This window comes from Orcinus orca, chromosome 21 (genome assembly GCF_937001465.1).
Source record: "Orcinus orca chromosome 21, mOrcOrc1.1, whole genome shotgun sequence".
Lineage (NCBI taxonomy): Eukaryota > Metazoa > Chordata > Mammalia > Artiodactyla > Delphinidae > Orcinus > Orcinus orca.
The window spans coordinates 24,759,245-24,778,401 of NC_064579.1; the positions used below are offsets into that span (position 1 = coordinate 24,759,245).

The 19,157-nt window shown below is 52.8% G+C and overlaps 1 protein-coding gene across 4 annotated transcripts in view; it reads left to right on the plus strand.

The window, feature by feature from the left end:
• ARHGEF10 (Rho guanine nucleotide exchange factor 10) overlaps window positions 1-19,157 on the plus strand; it is an 86,674-nt gene that overhangs the window by 35,677 nt on the left and 31,840 nt on the right. For all 4 annotated transcript variants that reach the window (XM_049704255.1, XM_033409224.2, XM_033409227.2 and 1 more), the window contains 8 exons: window positions 1,763-1,869; window positions 5,755-5,832; window positions 6,060-6,239; window positions 7,934-8,050; window positions 9,788-9,880; window positions 12,704-12,874; window positions 14,361-14,506; window positions 15,361-15,542. In XM_049704255.1, the coding sequence (XP_049560212.1) occupies window positions 1,763-1,869; window positions 5,755-5,832; window positions 6,060-6,239; window positions 7,934-8,050; window positions 9,788-9,880; window positions 12,704-12,874; window positions 14,361-14,506; window positions 15,361-15,542 (1,074 nt within the window). The remainder of the gene's footprint in view (window positions 1-1,762; window positions 1,870-5,754; window positions 5,833-6,059; window positions 6,240-7,933; window positions 8,051-9,787; window positions 9,881-12,703; window positions 12,875-14,360; window positions 14,507-15,360; window positions 15,543-19,157) is intronic.

Here is a 19,157-nt window from a genome sequence, read left to right on the forward strand (position 1 = left end):
GTCAGTGGACCTCTGAGGGAGACGTCCGCACGCCGGAATGTTGTGGTTTTTTTAAAGACTATCTTGTTTTTAGAGCAGTTTTAGGTTCATGGCAAAACTGAATGAAAAGTACAGAGATTTCCCATAAACCCCTAGCCCCACTCAGGCACAGCCTCCCTCCCCGCTGTCACCATCCCCACCAAGTGGTCCATGTGTTACAATCGTGAACCTACACTGTCACATCACCATCACCCAGAGTCCATGGTTCACATCAGGTCTCACTCTTGCTGTTGTACATTCTGTGGGTTTGGACAAACGAATAAGGAAACATACCTATCATTATAGCATCATAGAGAGTAGTTTCACTGCCCTAAAAATCCTCTGTTCATCCTTCCCTGCCCCCAAACCTTGGCAATCACTGATCTTTTTACTGCTTCCATAGTTTCACCTTTTCTAGTTGGACCCATACAGCCTGTAGTCTTTTCAAATTGGCTTCTTTCACTTAGTGATCCGCATTTAAGGTTCCTTCATGTCTTTTCATGGCTTGGTAGCTCCTTTCTTTTTAGCTGAGTAACATCCATGGTCCGGATGGACCACAGTTTATTTTATCCACTCACCTACTGAAGGACATCTTAGTTGTTTTCAAAGTTTTGGCGATTGTGAATACAGCTGCTGTAAACATCCGTGTGCAGGTTTTTGTGTGGTTATAAGTTTTTGGCTCCTTTGGGTGAACACCAAGGAGCATGACTGCTGGGTCATGTGATAAGAGTATGATTAGTTTTATAAGAAAGCACTAAACTGTCTCCCGAAGTGTCTGCGCCATCCTGCATCCCCACCAGCACTTGGTGTAGTCACTGCTCTGGATTTTGGCCGTTCCAATAGGTGTATAGACACTGTAGGTTCCTTAAAGCTCTTCTGACAGTTCTTCTGTGCAACTAGGGTTTTGTATCTTTGAATTAGATCATCTCCAGGTTCCTATTACCTAAAATTTCCTGTGCTTTTCTGGTTTCTAGCTGTTTTGTGAATTTTTTTTTTTTTTTTTTTTTGTGGTACACGGGCCCCTCACTGTTGTGGCCTCTCCCGTTGCGGAGCACAGGCTCCGGACGTGCAACAGGCTCCGGACGTGCAGGCTCAGCGGCCATGGCTCACGGGCCCAGCCACTCCGCGGCATGTGGGATCTTCCCGGACCCGGGCACGAACCCGTGTCCCCTGCATCAGCAGGCGGACTCCCAACCACTGCGCCACCAGGGAAGCCCCATTGTGAATTCTTTAGATTACGTAGCTGCATCTAAGGTTTTAGAAATGAATTTAATTTTGGTCTAGAATTTTTGATCTTGGGGAAGTTGTGCTTTTTACAGACTTCTAGTGAGAAAGGGAGAAAGTCAGGAAGTTACTAAGTCTCCCTTCGTTTTCCCTGACTATCAAGTGTTGGTTCTTAGTCATTCACAGCTGCTTTTCTTTGTTTCTGACTTTGATATGTTACAGATTAAGACATTGAAATATGTATTTCTACTCTGCCATCTAGGTGTTCAAATGACACCTCGGCTTTTTGAAGTTAGACTTCAAGTATTGAAAGTCTCAAATATCAACAAACACCACATTCCTCTTGTGGGAAGGATGTTTTCTTGGGTTTGTTAAAACTTCACTTTACTCATTGCTGGGCGGAAAGGAGTCGTAGAACTGAGGTGTCTGCCCAAGGCGTTGCTTGGACAGCCAACTTGACTGCGCTGTGACGTTATATCCTGTTTCAGTGTGAAACTAGCACATTCTGTCTTCCTTTAAGACCACAGACCCTGTCTTGAAGAGGAACAGAACTTGTTCATTGACGTGGACTGCAAGCATCCGGAAGCCGTCCTCACCCCAATGCCCGAAGGCTTGTCTCAGCAGCAGGTAGGATGCGCAGGGCGGATGCCCCCGTGCTTACACCAGGACGGCTGTGCTGGCTGGGAATTACCTGCTGGCACAGACTCCCAGCCATTCCAGCCACCTGGGCTCGTCCACTGGCCTCTCCTTGCCCAGCAAGGAAGGGGTTAACCCAGCAGCGAGCCCACATATTTTGAGTATCAGCCCCAGTGTAATTGTAAAACTGCGTGGAATATCTGCATTCTTTGTGAGGGTCATTTATACTCATTCACACTGATGGGACATCTCCACAAAGGGACTAGATGTGACTGTGTAAAGTGTGTGTGTGGGGGTACATAGTGCCTGAGTCTGAGATTAAAAGCTAGATTTCCAGCAGCTCACGAAGTTAGCCGAATATCAATGAATTTCTTCATCTCTGAAAATACTGTAGGCAGCAGAGGGAAGATATTCCGTGGTTTCCATTTGATTATCTTTGGGTAAAAGGAAAGGAAAGCTTCAGAAACAAGGGCGTCAGAGACAAGGGCGTACCACAGAGTTGGGGGCACTGAGGGGAGGAGTTGATGGTTTTGGGTGGGGTGTGATTTGAGTTTTTCCCACGTGGGCAGCCTGATGCAGGTCATGGAGACTGAGAGAGATGACAGATGTTGTAAATAGATGATGTAGGTAGATAGACGTAGGTGGGTGATAGGTATACAGGGTGGTTGATAGATGCATGCATCATACACACGACACGCGTGCACAGATGTGGTGTGCAGACGGAACCACATACAAATCCTCTGTGGCAGGTTCAGAGTCTGGTAAGAAAGATGACAAGCTGCGTTGCAAAGGCTGCCGAGGGGCTGTTAGCTGTAGGTCAGGCTGGAGGAGGAAGCTGGCTCTTGGTTGGGTTGCAGGGGGCAGCAGAGCGGGTTGAAGGTGCTAGTGAAGTGTCTGGTGTGTGGGTGCTGGGCTGTGAGAGGCCGGGCTCGTGTGCTCAGGAGGGGACACGTCAGGCAGGTGTAAAGGTCACCCCCCTCATCCTTGCATGCCCCCTGTGGAGCACATTCACAGGAGGACACCCAGGCCCAGAGGGGCCTTGTGGTCAGGTGGCATTGGGCGACGGGCATGTCCGGGTCCGGTGCCCCCCTGGACCCCGCGTCCTCAGCTCCCTCGTGCTCCTGGGGTTGAAATGTGGCCACGTTGCTGGCAGCGACGTGCCGACGGTTTTTGCAGGAGCAGAGAGGCTGCTCTTCGCTGCCCCCCTGCTCGCTGCCCAAGTTCCTGGCTCACCCACCTCATTTTAGCCTCACGAGTCTGAAAAAGGGCACTGATTGCTCAGAAATACTCTCGATGTTTCCGGAGGCCTCCCCTGGGGCTCCAGGACTTGGGTCCTCTTCCCGGATGGTGTGGGGGTCATGTGGTTGGGAGGCTCGTGGCGCCTCCCCATGGGGGGCCCGCGGGGGAGGGACTGTGGCCGCCGTGCAGACGCATGTACCTGCGGGGCGTCCCCGGCCAGGCCGCGACTTGGAGACAGCAGGGCCATGCAGGTCGGCCAGGGGACGGGGGACAAGGGAGTTTCGAGCCCGCAGGATCTCAACAGACACACACACCTGCCAGTCAGTTTTGTCCCCCGGAGGGCCGGGTGGTGACAACGAGGACGGGTCCCTGGTGCAGAAAGGGCACCTCTGTAGGCGCCCCCCACCCCGGCCCAGTTCCCACCCCGGGCCCCGCACTGGGGCAGGGGAAGCTCCCGCCAGGCCGCTCACTTGTTCCGCCAGCGCCGTCCTCCTTCCCTTGAAACGGGGACCTGGCGTCTGCGGCGTCTTCCTCGTGGCCCGACAAGACAGTGACGCGGCGCGTGTGGTGGCCCTCGGCTGAAGGCGCCACGCCAGGCGCACGGCGGCCAGAGACGGTTTGTGTTTTGGTTTCTGCGCCGCTCCCCGCGGGCTCCCATCTTACCCCCTGGTTCACAGAGGTTGCTTTCCCCACTGGTTACTGCTTGTTCTCTGGGGAGTTTTCCATTAAAAGATTAAACCCGATGTCAGTGCTCTTTGAATTTTTTCTTCCAAAGTTGAAATAAGGTAACATATCTGTCAGGAAAAATGCTGCGTGTGAAGCGTTCTTTACATGCCCAGTTTGGTGGGAGGAAAGCCTTTATTTCCTGGGTTGTCATTTACTTGAAAGGTGGCACTGAAGCTGAAGGATGAGGCCAGCATCCTCTGCCGTCTGGCCTCTGATCCAGGGTCCAGGCATAGGGAGGGGCTGCTGTCCTCCTCCTCCTCCTCCTCCTCCTCGTCTCCGCCCCTCCCCTTTACCCCTCCCCTCCCCTCCCCTTTACCCCCTCCTTATCCTCTTCCTCTCTCCCCCTCCCCCTCTCCCCTCCCCCCTTTACACCCTCCTTCTCCTCCTCCATTGCTCTAATCACCTCCTGGCCCAGGCACATCTCCCGCGGGTCCCCGTGGCCTCGTAGGATCTCAGTCCAGGGCTGAGGTCTCCCTGCAGCCTCGGGGTCAGGGTCCCGGGAAGCCTGAGGCCTGAGGACCCGTGTTGGCTGTGCTGTCCACGCTGAGTTTAAACTGAGTTTAACTGAGGGGCTGACCCGACCTGCAGGAGCCCTGGGATCTGGGGGAGATTTGGGGTTTTATTTTGTATTTTTCAGTAACACCAGTTCCAGGTCCTTTGACCTGATACATTAGTGTCATCTCAGCACTTAAAAAAACATATTTAATTCCTAGGTGAGACCCCCCCGCCCAAATCCTGAAATATCCTGACCCCAGAGTTGAGACAGTGTGTGGGAATCTGAATTTTGGGAGAAGGCTGGTCCACATTTGACCATCCACAGTTTGGGGGTGTCTGGGTCATGGGGTGCCACCCTCGTTTCAGAGGGAGGGGTCATCGCTGCGGCCGCGTGTGCTTGTGCTTTAATTCCAGACTCATCTGCCTTTTACACACATCACTTTCTTCCTTAAGTGTCCTTGAAGGTTGCTTTTTGCCTTCGTTTTGTGAAGGAGCAGCCCTTTTGTAAGGAGAGGAGTCGCTCCCTTGTGGATGTCGGTGACTTGACAAGAGGCGCGCCCCTGAGGATGTGCCTTCTGCCGCCAGGTGGCGTCGCGGCTCCTGGGATGGGGCTGCCGGGGGTGGGGTTAGGAGCAGCCTTGTCCTTTCTATGCTCCACTTGCCATTTATTGGCAAAAACAACTTTGCAAATGGTGTGTAAACTGGACAAAAGTGCCCAGTGTCGTCATTGGCCTTAAACAGGCATCTTACAGCCAGAAACTTGTGCTTGTGTGTCCTCTAGTCATGAAAACAAATCCCAGAGTGATGTCACTGTTTGAAATGCAGGCATCTCAGGTCTGGAGGAGTTTTTGCACCTGGAACTGACGTTGGTAATTTACTCTCTGCGTTCCTAGCCTTGTAGGCTTCGAATGGCCTCAAAACAAAACAGAACTATACCTCCACCTTCCAAAAGTTTTTTTTTTTTAAAAAAACTTTGGAATAATGATTTTAGATGTGTTGGTAATAGCATTCTTTGAGTCAAGACTGGAAGATTTTTTTTCTATGCTTAATGTATACATGAAATACCATGTAATTCCATGCTCGGCACATAAAATACAACCCGTTAATTCAGTTCATTATTGTTGGATGAATGAATGAAATTGTTGTTAATGCCGTGATTTAATTGTGTTACTGTAGTTGTGGTTTATCATTTGAGGTTTACAAATAACGGAATTGTAGTGATGGGGAACCAACGTTCTGTGCCCATCATGGTAGGTAGTTAATGCACTAATATATTTTAAGGCCTTGGGAGTTTTCATTTATGTACTGTCTTGAAAACAAAAAACTTTTTTGTCCACAAGCCTCAACAGAAGTCAAATTTATCTGTTGTGTTTTCTGAGGCAGGTTTTGACTGTTGTCTTTTCAAATTCTCAACAGGTCGTAAGAAGATACATTCTGGGCTCGGTTGTCGACAGTGAGAAGAGCTACGTGGATGCCCTCAAGAGGATTCTGGAGGTATCTAAACGCCACGTTGTATAACGGATATGTTTCGTGAACCTATGAATTATAAAATACTCAAATTGGCAAAATTCTTAAAAGAATCTGAGAATTGTGTCTGTGTATTGACATCAAAGGTCGCCTGGTCTGTTTGGGCACAAACGTAGCTGCGCAGGTGAGTTTCTCCGCGTTCTTTCATGAACCCTGAGAAAAGCCTGGGCCGTCCTTGTGCGTTTCTGCCTCAGCAATACGAGAAGCCGCTGTCTGAGATGGAGCCCAAGATCCTGAGCGAGAGGAAGCTGAAGACGGTCTTCTACCGGGTCAAGGAGGTCCTGCAGTGCCACTGCATGTTCCAGATCGCGCTGGCCAGCCGCGTGGCCGAGTGGGACTCGGTGGAGATGATCGGAGACGTCTTCGTGGCCTCGGTAACCGAGCTGGCGTGCCCAGAGGGTCTGCGGGGCTCCCCTGGGCTCAGGGCCCCTCCCTTCTCCCACGGATGCCTCAGGGTGGGTGTCCTGCCGGCCTGAGCCCAGCTGCACCCCACAGTGCCCCGGCCGACCCTGCGGAGCTCTCCGCGGGGGCCAGTCTGAGGTCGGGAAGCTGAGCACACGTGTGCGCCCAGGGGAAGGATGTAGAGAGAAACGTCCAGAGGCTCCGGTGGAGCTGCCCCTGGAACACTTCAGACCACACACCGTCCAGCTTGGGAGGCATCACAGGCAACTTGATGATGGTTTCGTCGCCGAGTCAGGGCCCTGCTTGTGAACGGTTTTGTGGGGTTGTCGGCGTTAAGCCCTCACAGGGTCTCACCCCTCCTGGGAACCGCCTTGTGGGAAGATACCCACCTGTTTCCCTCAGCCCTGTGCTCCCTGACCTGGTGTCCCGTTGTGCGGGTGCAGCCTCCGGGCCCCGCGGTGACACAGGACGCGAGGGGACGCGAGCTGGTCCCACAGCTGCGCTGACCTTTCCCAGCAGGAGCCGCCGCAGCCCTGAGCTCCAGCGCTGGGTGGCTCCGAGCCATTTATCTTCGGCCCGTTTGTGAATTGTCCACACTGCGGACTGGCTAGTTTTCTGTCTAGAGGTAGCAGAGGGATTCTGAAGTTGACTGAGCACAGCACTGTCAAGAGACAAGAGCTTGAAAGAATTTTAAGTGTCCGTGTACTTAGAGGAGTGCTGTAATGTGATACGTGAAACCTTGTTTCTATATATTCTGTGCGTGTGCTTAATGAGGTATATAAAGTATGCTTTGAACATAACGTGGAAAGAGAGTTCTTACTAAAATGAATTTGCATAACCCCCTTCAGTGATCTTTATGAAAAACAAAAAAGAGATATTGGACATTTACTTTTTTATTGCATTTCTGCCTATTTTATATATTAGTTTCAACTCTTAGTCTGTCCTTAAAATGTTTACCTTGGGAACATTTTTTTAATGTAGAAGAAAATCTTTTTTAAAAATATATAATTTAGATGAAAGCATTTCTTCTCTAAGTGGCCCCACATCTACTTATGGGACTCTCTGTCTGTCCTCAAGAATATGTGGGATCTTAGAAGCATAAAAGGGAGTGAGGCCAATGTCTCTGCCTCTGGAAACTTTTGCGCTTCTGGGAAAATTGGGCAGTGGGCCTATGTGGCGTTGCCCGTCAGCCTGGGGAAACAGGTGTGGTCAGCTGTCCTCCCCTGGGCATCTCAAGGGGATGGTTAGGTCAGGATGCTGGGACCTCCACATGCTGAGGTGCAGGACATTCTGTCCTGGAGGTGAAATCCACAAAATGCCAGTCAGCAGGAATTTAAAGGAGGATGTCTGTAAACACCATCTTTATACAGCTGTAGACTGTAGTCAGGAACATTTCTTAACTGAAACCCAAACTTGCCACAGTTTTGAGCAGGGCAGCCTTAAAGACCATTGGCAAATAAGATCAACCAGCCATTGAAAAAACCCTAGCAAGTCTGCTTAAGAAAACAATGATCACACACAGTCATAATGAAGTTCATCCTATGAAAACATCACGGTGACCGAGCGGTTATCGTTAGCACGGGTTCTGGCCTTTTATTGTGAGCTTGGAGAGGAAGCAGTTGGATTCTGCATTACTTACATTTCTCAATTTCCTCTTGTATTTCAGTTTTCTAAGTCCATGGTGCTGGATGCTTACAGTGAATATGTGAATAATTTTAGCACAGCTGTGGCAATCCTTAAGAAAACGTGTGCTACAAAACCTGCTTTTCTTGAATTTTTAAAGGTAGGCACTTAAATATTTTTTTGTGTGTTTTATCACCCTCTGATAACAGCTTTGATGTCAAAATACTTTGTAGTGAAATTTCACCAAACCTTCCCTCTAAATGTATCATGTTATTTATTGTAAAGGTTTTAGCACCAACAGGACCCTAGGTGTTGGATCAGTGCTGGAAAGGATGGTGAAGTTTTTAGTGACAGCATAGCTCTTTGAAAATAACCTTCATTTGCACATCCTTAGACATATGTGGATAGATGGGAGGGGTCAGAATGTGGAGATCAGACCCCGAACCAAGTGGCCAACTGTTGCTCAGCACAGCGTTAGGAGTAACAGAAGGGGCCTTTGGAGTCGGTCGGGGGCTCCGTGGCTTCTTTGGGTCAGGCAGTGAGCAGACCCCCTAAAGATGAGCCCCCGCGGTGGGCAGGGGGGCTGCATGGTCCGCTCCTCCTCTGACATCGGGTGTCGATGGGTGACATTGAATCAGCGAGGCTGGGACGTAAACATGCCCAGAGGGCTCTCTGCCCGTGGAACCAGGATAAAGTTCCCCTTCAGATACTGAGTCCCGGGTCCGGGGCCGGAGCCGGGGCCGGAGTCTCATCTGCCTGAGGCTCCAGTTTGCATTATGACCTGGGACCAAAGCCTGTTCCTGTTACGTGAACTGTGTTCTTGGAAGGTTCTGCCACCTGCACAGTGAATCCTGGGGGGTGTCCTCGCCCAGGGTGAAGGCTTATTTAGGCTGAGCTATACCCCCTTCCTCTCATGTGATATGGTGGTTCCCACTGACGCAGGACCCGGGTGGAGGTGGCCCGTCCTTAGATCGACCCCACTCTGGAAAGCTGCAGTCGGCGCTCTGGCCTTCTGCTGTCACAGCAGGAGAAAGGAAACACGGGGCTATCTAAAGTACACTTTTTCTGAGGAGTTTGTTGTGGTCCTGCTGGTGCCGACAGTACCTGACAGGAGGCCACCGCAGCCCCACCGTCAGGCCGCCAGCCCCCGGCGGCCTAGGAAGGCAGGCCATCCAGTCCCCTGTCCTACCCCAGGCGCCTGGTGTCCACGAGGTCAAGCCGGGCTCCGGGCTCCGCACCGCGTGGCCCCTCAGCTGGAGAGAGCTGGGGACTCCTCCCCAGTTTGTAAATGGTCAGCCTGGGGCGTCCCCTCCTGCCAGAGAAGCCTCCCCTGCGGAGGGAAGGGGGCGCCTGGCCCTGGACTCCCTCCCCGCTGGCCTCCTTTGGGGAGACTTGCCAGGACACGGACACGCCCCAGCCACACCCCGAAGCTCCACGGCAGAGCGAGGGCTGAAGTGGGGAGGTTTGTCCCAATGCAGGACATGCCGCGGCAGCCGCAGGTGCTGTGCCCCAGGGGCAGGGCGGGTGCCTTTAGGGGCCCGTGCTACTCCAACTTGGGATTCTGTCACTTTCTTCTTCTTTCTTTTTTTTTTTTTTTGTAGCTGCACTTTGTTGTGATTGTAGAATCTTAGAAACTAGTTTGACTCTTAGAGTATTGAAATCAGCTCATAAATGGCTCTTAAAACATCAAAGAAAAATATTGAAGCTTTCAGTTCAGAAACCAGCCAGAGCTCGCCGCAGCCTGAATGACGTCAGCGTGCACTGGCGGTGTGTGAGGTGTAGAAGGTGTTTGGAGCAGGTTTGGAGGCAGCCTCTCCGTAGAGGGGAGCAGGTGCGAGCTCCCCCCGGGGCGGCGTCCGGGCGGGAGCCGCGAGTGCCGGCCCTTTGTTGCCCGCAGCAGTGCCAGGAGGCCAGCCCCGACCGCGTCACGCTGCACAGCCTGATGATGAAGCCCATCCAGAGGTTCCCGCAGTTCATCCTGCTGCTCCAGGTGAGGCCTCCCGCGCGACCCGGCCAGCGTCCCGTCGTGCCGTCGTCCGTCCCTCCGTGTCCAAGCATCTCCTCGTGGAGACGGCAGGCTCTCAGCTGCCCCCGCTCCCGGGTCGCTTACGTCAGGGCAGGGCCGGGGGCGGCGAGACCCCAGCCTGCAGCTGCCGGTCCCTCTGGCCCCCACCCGTGCTGAGCTCCTCTCCTGGGCCCGTCGGGACCCCCCTCGTCAGCATAGACTCTGGGGGGGTGAGAGGGACTTGTTATGAACACCAGACGCCCCTCCCCCCATCCCTCAGGAAATTCCGAGGGCTGTAGGGGCCCCGGGCCAGGGACCTGAACGGGGGCAAAGCCGAGTGAGTTTTCATTAACCACACGCGCTCGTGCCCTGGGGGAGGCGGGCTGGTCACCAGGCAGGTAGACACAAGATGTCCAGGGTCCTGCTCTGGGGTCAGGTGTGTGCCCAGTGGGGAGGGGCAGGCCCAGAAAGCTGCCGGTCAGCCGCAGAGCCGACCCGCTGCTTGGAGAGCGGGAGCTGCGCAGAGAGATTTCCCAGATACTCCGACCGTACGTTTTTTTAGACTAAGAATTCTCAGTTAGGTACGTGCGTTGATCTAAAGAGTAGAGCTGGCTTTGAGTGCAGACATAAAGCATCGTCGGATCAGGAAGGCCTTGCCCTGCCGTGTGACGTGCTGTCAGGCCGCCAAGACCTGGGACCGCGCGCCTTGCGGGCTCAGGGCTCACCCTCCTTAGATGAGCGTCAGGGCGTTTGAATCGGTTATTTCTGAGGAGGGTCTGCAGTGGCCTCCGCCTCTTCCGGTTTCTCAGTGAACACTCAGCTCGTTTCTAGAGTTAAATCAGGCGACTTGTTGGCTCCCCTAGTCATTAAAAGTGATGAAAGATGAACCGTGAAACCATCCCCAGGGACAGGGAGGGTGCGTCAAAGGCCTTGAGGCCTCGCTGGGCCCGCCCGTCACACGGTTCCAAATTTTAAAAATTGGTTCTTGTAAGAAGTTTGCTCTTTCCTTTTATTTTTATTTTTACTTCCCTCTAAATGTTTCAGTTTGCTGAGCAGAAACAGATGAAAATTCTTCAAGTCCGAATCCAGTTGCGATAGACTCCAGGGTTTTGGTTTAAGCACACGTCCTCGTGGACAGACGCGGCCCCTGGGCCTGGCCCTTCCCGGGTCCCTTAGAGCTTCCTGTACGGCTCGTCCCCTCCCACGCCCCCGACCCTCCAGGGCAGGAAACAGCCTTCACCCCGGCCTGATGGCGGCACAGCACCCAGACGGCTGGTCCCAGCTTTGTGTGAATGCGGTTCCCGTGGGCAGGTGTTCAGTCCTTCCTGTGGTCTGAGCACAGGCAGTTCTCAGGGGCAGGGGGCTCAGACAGAGCAGGGCCGGTTCCCAGGAGAACGCAGTCGGCGTCAGAGGGGCGGTGTCTGTACTTCTGTATTTCCGTACTTCAGAGATACCTACAGGTCCGTGTGCAGGGACCCTGCTCTGCGGGTAAGATGCTCCTGGGAGTTGGTCCTGGAGAGGAACGGGGTGGGAGATGGGCAGGTGCTTCCCTCCCACCGAGCTCCGAGCCCTGCTGCGCCTGCGTGCGCCGAGGGGGCGGCGAAGGGGGATGGCGTGGAGGGGCCTGTGCCTCTGACCCCCGGCCGCTCCCCTGCCTCTCCTCGTCTCACCACACCTGACCCTCCTTGGCTCTCGGGGCCTGTTACTTGTAGTTGCGATGACCCTATAGCCGTCCCCCAGAGCTCGGGATCAGGCTGTGGCCGTGGCTTTTCTGGGCTGCCGGTTTCCACCACGTGGTCCCCCAGGAGGCTCTGTCTTTATCCCGACTCCCGTGTTCTCCCCCGTATTGTACCCCAATAAGTAACAGCCTGGCAGCCGCCGCGCACCCCCCGTTCCTCCGCTCAGCTGTCCGTCCACGTGCGGCGCTGGTTCTGCAGATGGTGCTGGGATCCGGGCGGGCGCGACCCAGCTGCGCTGCTGGTACCAGAGCTCCTGCGAAGATGATTCATTCTGCTTGTAGGGTTTGACGTGGCTCACAGGGAAACCATCGCGTGGAGCAGTGTGTGTTGTTCATTCAGACGGGGAACATGCGATCGTTAGGCGAGTTCTTTCCAGACCGAAGAGAACAGGAAGCTTAAAAAGACAGGGCTGCTGAAGCTCCCGGGGGCGGGCGGGCCGGGTGGCCCGGGCAGGGAGGCCTCGGTCTGGCTCGCCCTCCTCTGCGAAGCCGGCAAGGTGACTGCACCCGGCGCGTAGACGTCCCCCTCGAAAGTTGACTCAGAGCCTGGAGTTGGCTCTCACCACGCTCGCGGTGCTGTTGGTGCCTGTGCTGTGCTCCTGCAGGGCCGCCGCGCTCCGCCGGAACCAACGGCTCAGAGCTGGGCGCTCAGGACGCAGACCCACCAGCTGGAAGGGGACTCCGGCCGTCTGTGGGTCCACTGGTCTGGCTCACGCTGAGAACAGCAGCCTGACCGTTACCAGAGAGCAGAGATTTCTGAGGTCCTGGCGAGCTCGCAGTAGGGATGGATCCCTTCCTGGAAAATGGTGTCTTGTTTCCATTCTCATCCCCGTTTAATAAGGCAGTTTTGTTTTTGCAAAAGGAGCTTTGAACGTTCAGCCAGATTGTGACTCACTGAGTTTGTTACCCTTTCCCAGGGCTTACTTTATTCCCCAGAAGCAGCGGATGCCAGGGCCAGCCTCCGGCTGCCAGAGTCGCGGGATGCTGTCGGCGGGGGTGCGCGGTGACCGCCCGCTGCTCCCACCCCCGCATCACACGTCCGCCTCCCCTCTGCCTTGTTCCTCCTCAAGGACATGCTGAAGAACACGCCCCGAGGACACCCCGACCGGCTGCCCCTCCAGATGGCGCTGACGGAGCTCGAGACACTGGCGGAGAAATTAAACGAGAGGAAGAGGGACGCTGATCAACGCTGCGAAATCAAACAGATCGCAAAAGCCATAAACGAGCGGTACCTGAACAAGGTTGAGAGTTTTCCTCTCTGTGCTGAGGCTGCCCTGCTTCGTGCTAACGAGCCTTCGCCCTCTGAGCCACTTATCACTAACCTCCTGGAACCTCTCGGCCAGTCCCTTGGCCCAGAGTTCTTGACTGAGGGTCCGTGGCGAGCCTCGGGGTCACGAACGCTGCACAGTGTGCACAGAGCCTTCGTAGTCTGTGCATTTTCTCAGGAAAGGGGCTCGCAGATTGACTAGGTCCTCACATGGACCCAGGACCCCAAAAAGGTTAAGAGCCACTCTTTTAGCCGAATTTTACTCTCACAATGCAGCGTTTCATCCTAGTCCTACTTGAAGCATAGATACTCACGTGCATTCTTACTTGTATCCACGGTGCGTGGACTGGGCTGTATTTATCATGAAGAAGGGACGCAGAACACAGCATGAAAGCAGTTCCTCAGCACAGCTGTACCTCAGCTTCATATTTACAAAGCCATCTTCCTGCCACCATAATCCAGTTTCACATAGGCTTTGCCGTTTTTATCTGAAGCTCTAGTCCACAGGAAGAGGTTAATGGATATGAGCCGTGTTAAATAATTCTGTTTTGTCAGCAGGGGTACTTTCCTACTGGATACTGACATCCAGTGATGTAACTACAAGAACTTTATTGTCATATGTTTTAAGCTTCGGTTTTCCCTGATTCTCCAAAGGATTTGTCCAGGAATTTTTACAGGCAGAAAATTCCCTTCGCTGATATTCTCGAGGTGGCCCATGTTGTTTAAAATCCTGCTTCCCTATGGTACCCGAATGTCTGGGAACCCCTGACAGTCCGAGGGCCCTCAGAGGTGACGCATTGCTTACCGTTGCGCTGGTGAGGTTGCAGCCTCATCCCCGTGAGGTCGGCCGGCCCGTGTGGACGTCTGGGCCAAGGACTCCGGATTTCCTTCTGGGCTGAATGGCTAAAATAAGTTCTGTATGACCTATGTCACTTTACTAGTAAATATGAAGCCTCTTTCCAGAGAACCAAGAGTCCTTTGTTTGGCCCAGAGAAGTAAAACGTGGAAAACCATGAGCAGTCAGGAGGTTTTCTTCAGTTTGCTGTCCTTGGGAAAAGTAAAATCCCAGACATTCCCGGTTGATACGGCGTCCTGAGTAACAGAAAGGTTGGGGCGACCGTCTGTAAGGATCGGAGCGTGTATTCCTAGGAGTCCCTGAGAGAGAGAGAGCACATTGAGTGACGGGTGAAAACCAGCGGAGCCCCCGTGGCTGCGTGAGCATCTCATAGCCAGAGAAACTGCTCACATCAGGAAGTTAGATCCCTGCCACTGTGTAGATTCCTTAAAAAAAAAGCCACTTTTTGAACTCTATACCGTACGTGCACGAAGCGTGATTGGGAATATAAGGATTATCTGTAGAGAAGAAAGAATCTATAAAACCTTGACGTTGTCTGCTCGTGTATTTTGCCAGGCTTCATTCTCATTGTTCTTCTTTTTCTCGGTGGTCTTTGAACGTCCAGCTTCTCAGCAGCGGGAGTCGCTACCTCGTCCGCTCCGACGACGTGGTAGAAACCGTCTACAACGACCGGGGGGAGATCGTGAAAACCAAGGAGCGCCGGCTCTTCATGCTGAATGACGTGCTCATGTGTGCCACGGTCAGCGCCCGGTAGGTCAGCACCCGGCAGGTCAGCACCCAGGAGATCAGCACCCGGCAGGTCAGCACCCAGTAGGTCAGCGCCCAGTAGGTCAGCGTCCAGTAAGATGCACGGCTCCGCGGGGAGCTCTGTGGTCACAGGCGGTCTGTGTCTCGGTGAGCGGATGCCTTCGCTTCCCCTTCACTCTGGACAGATGTGTATGCAGAGCTCAGCCTCTCATCCTGTGACTTGCATGGGTCCAGGGAGGGTCCCCGACTCACTGCTGGTGGAGCTGAGGGGCGCGTGGGTGGGTTTTCTCTGTAAACATCAGGCAGATGTCAGAGCTGGAAACTGAACCGAACTCCGTTTCTAGCCATCCTGAATCAGCTATGGTTCCTGTCCATATCATCGTTCAAATCCTTTCTCATTAGTTGCTTCTCTATAAATATGCTTTTGATGGTTTTTCTTATAAAATTTGGGTATATTGGGCTTCCCTGGTGGCGCAGTGGTTGAGAGTCCGCCTGCCGGTGCAGGGTACACGGGTTCATGCCCCGGTCCGGGAAGATCCCACATGCCGCAGAGCGGCTGGGCCTGTGAGCCATGGCCGCTGGGTCTGCGTGTCCGGAGCCTGTGCTCCGCAACGGGAGAGGCCACAACAGTGAGAGGCCCGCGTACCACAAAAAAAAAAAAAAAAGAAAGAAAAAAAATTGGGTATATTTATACTCTCTGAAAACCCACTGTGGAACCGCGTGGTCAGTCCTGGTGGGAACGCCAGAAGCACCCAAGCCCGCAGTTCAGAGGCGTCTCTCTTGAGTCTCCAAGGGACGAGGCGTCCCGTGACTGACTCCTTGGCTGTGCCTGACACGAGGGTTTCTGCCCCTTGCAGCACCTCCCATGACAGCGGTGCCCTGACATCGACCGGCCAGAGGTATTTGTTGAAGTGGAGCGTCCCTCTCGGGCACGTGGAAGTGATAGAATACGGCGGCGGCGAGGGCGCGGGGGAGAATGGCAGGGGTCCCGTGGTGCCCGCGCCCGAGAGCCTGGCAGTGGTGGCCGGCGCCAAGCCAAGTGAGTGATGCGTCTGGGACGCGCTTGCAGGTCTGGGGCCGCCATGGCTCTGATGTAACCTGCTCGGTCCTCAGCCCCTCACCGTGTCAGGAGACCTGGTTAAGACGGTAAATCTGTCGGGTGACACGGTCCTAGAGCCTGTGCTTATGAACATTGGCTGGCGCACGTGGACACACGTGCCAGCCGGGAGGCTCCTCTCTGAGCCTGTCCCCGTCGGGGTCCGGGGGCGGGGGCCCTGCCCTTGGGATGCATTCCATCTTCCTGGTTCGCGTCCTGTCCTGCGCTTCCCGCCAGCAGCTGCGGCGGGGGCCCTGCTCTCTCCGGAGGGTGCGTTGAGTGGATGCAGAGAAGGTCCCAGAGAGTGTGGGCCTGGGTGGTGGTCTCAGCTCTGCCACCCCTTCCCCTTTGGTCTCCATGGAGGTGGTGCCCGCCTGTGCCTTTCACAGAGAATCGGGGGAAGAGGGTCCTGGCGCTTGCCCAACAGTCTTATAATACAGTTATTGTTACTAAACGGTCTGAAGATTCTAGATCTTGAACTTGGTGTCATAATCATTACTTGCTTCTTCTGGTTTTTTTTGTTTTGCTTTGTTTTTATCCAAGTAAAGCCTGGCTAAATTTACTCACTCACTGGCCTTGGCCCCTGAGTTGTGGAGCACTTAGAGTACAGTGAATGGGAACTTTCCATAAATTGTTTTATATATAAAATGAGCCTTTATGTTTAAATTTATAATACTAAAAATAAGTGTGTCAGGGCTTCCCTGGTGGCGCAGTGGTTGAGAGTCCGCCTGCCGATGCAGGGGACGCGGGTTCGTGCCCCGGTCCGGGAAGATCCCACGTGCCGTGGAGCGGCTGGGCCCGTGAGCCGTGGCCGCTGAGCCTGCGCGTCCGGAGCCTGTGTTCCGCGACCTTTTAGACTGTGGTGTTTCTGACACGGTCAGAAGGAGGCTGCTTTTGAAAGATGCAGCTTTTCTGAGCGAACATGCACGTTCATTTGGGTTTACAGGAACAGGTCACGGTGACTGTTGGGTCCCATCTGATGGGGCGTCTCTTTTATTGTTTGTTCTTCTTCTTCGCCTGATGTTAACAGTCTTGCGGTTTGGTGGTCTGCTTGGGATGCTAGTTCCTTGAGCATGTGCTCCTAAACTCCTGAATTGCTGATGAAAAAATCATGCTCCTGTTTAAATAACATGCATACCGTCTCAACTAACAATCGAAATACCAAACTGTATCACATACTTTTGTAAGGAGGGACCAGCTGAGGAGTGGTTTTGGGAGGGGGACAGAGTGGGAAAGGGCGGGAGGGAGAAGCGGTCTCCCAGTTGACTTGATTGATTAAAATTTTACTTAGAGCAATGTGAAGATTTTGTGTGTTAAATGTTCTTAAAAATCCGTTTAAATTACTTGGAAGTATAGCAAATCCTATTTATGTCTTGGTTTTGTGAACAAAAATAATGCCTTTTTGTGTATTACAATGGACGCAATCCCAAGGTGGATTTGTGATCAAGATTGCCTCATTGTGTTCAGATCTCCAAGGATGCCTTCGCTCCATGAAGTAGATGCTGTGTTACAGGGAACACTGCGTTCTCACGTTCAACTTCTAATTTATGGTTCGTACTGAGCCAACTTAGAATAAGATTCAAGTCAGCAGTATCGAAAAGCAGAAAGCAGGATGACTTAATTTGTAAAATATTACACGCGAGAAAGAACCTGGACTGTTTCCTGCTGCATTTGAGCCCTAGACGTTATCTCGAGCTCCTGTCAGCTATGGCCCTAGATGTTATCTCGAGCTCCTGTCAGCTATGGCCCTAGATGTTATCTCGAGCTCCTGTCAGCTATGGCCCTAGATGTTATCTGTCTCGAGCTCCTGTCAGCTATGGCCCTAGATGTTATCTCGCGCTCCTGTCAGCTATGGCCCTAGATGTTATCTGTCTCGAGCTCCTGTCAGCTATGGCCCTACATGTTATCATCTCGAGCTCCTGTCAGCTATGGCCGTAGATGTTATCTTGAGCTCCTGTCAGCTATGGCCCTAGATGTTATCTGTCTCGAGCTCCTGTCAGCTATGGCCCTGGATGTTATCTCGCGCTCCTGTCAGCTATGGCCCTAGATGTTATCATCTTGAGCTCCTGTCAGCTATGGCCCTAGATGTTATCTCGCGCTCCTGTCAGCTATGGCCCTAGATGTTATCTGTCTCGAGCTCCTGTCAGCTATGGCCCTAGATGTTATCTCGCGCTCCTGTCAGCTATGGCCCTAGATGTTATCTCGAGCTCCTGTCAGCTGTGGCCCTAGATGTTATCTCGAGCTCCTGTCAGCTATGGCCCTAGATGTTATCTCGAGCTCCTGTCAGCTATGGCCCTGGATGTTATCTATCTCGAGCTCCTGTCAGCTATGGCCCTAGATGTTATCTATCTCGAGCTCCTGTCAGCTATGGCCCTACATGTTATCTCGAGCTCCTGTCAGCTATGGCCCTACATGTTATCTCGAGCTCCTGTCAGCTATGGCCCTAGATGTTATCTATCTCGAGCTCCTGTCAGCTATGGCCCTAGATGTTATCTATCTCGAGCTCCTGTCAGCTATGGCCCTAGATGTTATCTATCTCGAGCTCCTGTCAGCTATGGCCCTACATGTTATCATCTCGAGCTCCTGTCAGCTATGGCCCTGGATGTTATCTCGAGCTCCTGTCAGCTATGGCCCTAGATGTTATCTCAAGCTCCTGTCAGCTGTGGCAAATGCAGATACGTAATCCTCATTGTCTGTCAAAAGAAAATGTCACTCTGTAGAGTACATCTTTTTCTTCATTCTGAGTTTAAGGAGAACTTTGCTTCCAGGTTATCTAGCTGCTCACTCTGGCTTTACAACTGGTGATACTGCTAAGTCCTTAAAGGCAGGACCGAGACCACTGAGTGGTCCGCAGATAGACCTCAAGACCTGAGAAGTTGCTGTAGAATCGGGGACCCTGGACCCATCTCCATCCAAGGATCCTCTTACTCTTATGGTTTCCATTACATGTGCGGTCGGACGCCAGGAGAACAAAGGCTAAGGTCAGAGAAGGAAAACAAAACAGTTGCTGATAACGCAGTAGAATATCTGTCTCTTGGAATAAAGGAGAGCAGAGTGAAGGGGATTGTTAATGTTTAGGCAAAGCTGGCTTCTCGAGGAGAAAGAATTAAGGTGCCCATTCGTCCCTTAGCAGGTCTGTGTCATCAGCAGATTGTGACAGTGGGAGTTTGACTGGCTGGTGTCTTGGTGCAGGTATCCAGGTGGGGAGACTCCCGGGGAGGACATGTTCTCGGTCCAGCTGTCCTGGGAAGGGCGCTTTGCAGAGCCACTGCCCATGCTGGTGTTCACGTTGTCCAAAACTCTTTTAATAGTCTTAGATACATGTTACTTCTTAACTTTTTATTTTATTTTGGAGTATAGTTGATTAACAATCTAATGTTGTGTTAGTTTCAGGTGTACAGCAAAGTGATACAGTTATACATATATCTATTCTTTTTCAAGTTCTTTTCCCTGTAAGATTTAACCTTATAGGTTATTACAAAATATTGAGTATAGTTCCCTGTGCTACACAGTAGGTCCTTGTTGGTTATCTATTTTAAATATAGCAGTGTGCACATG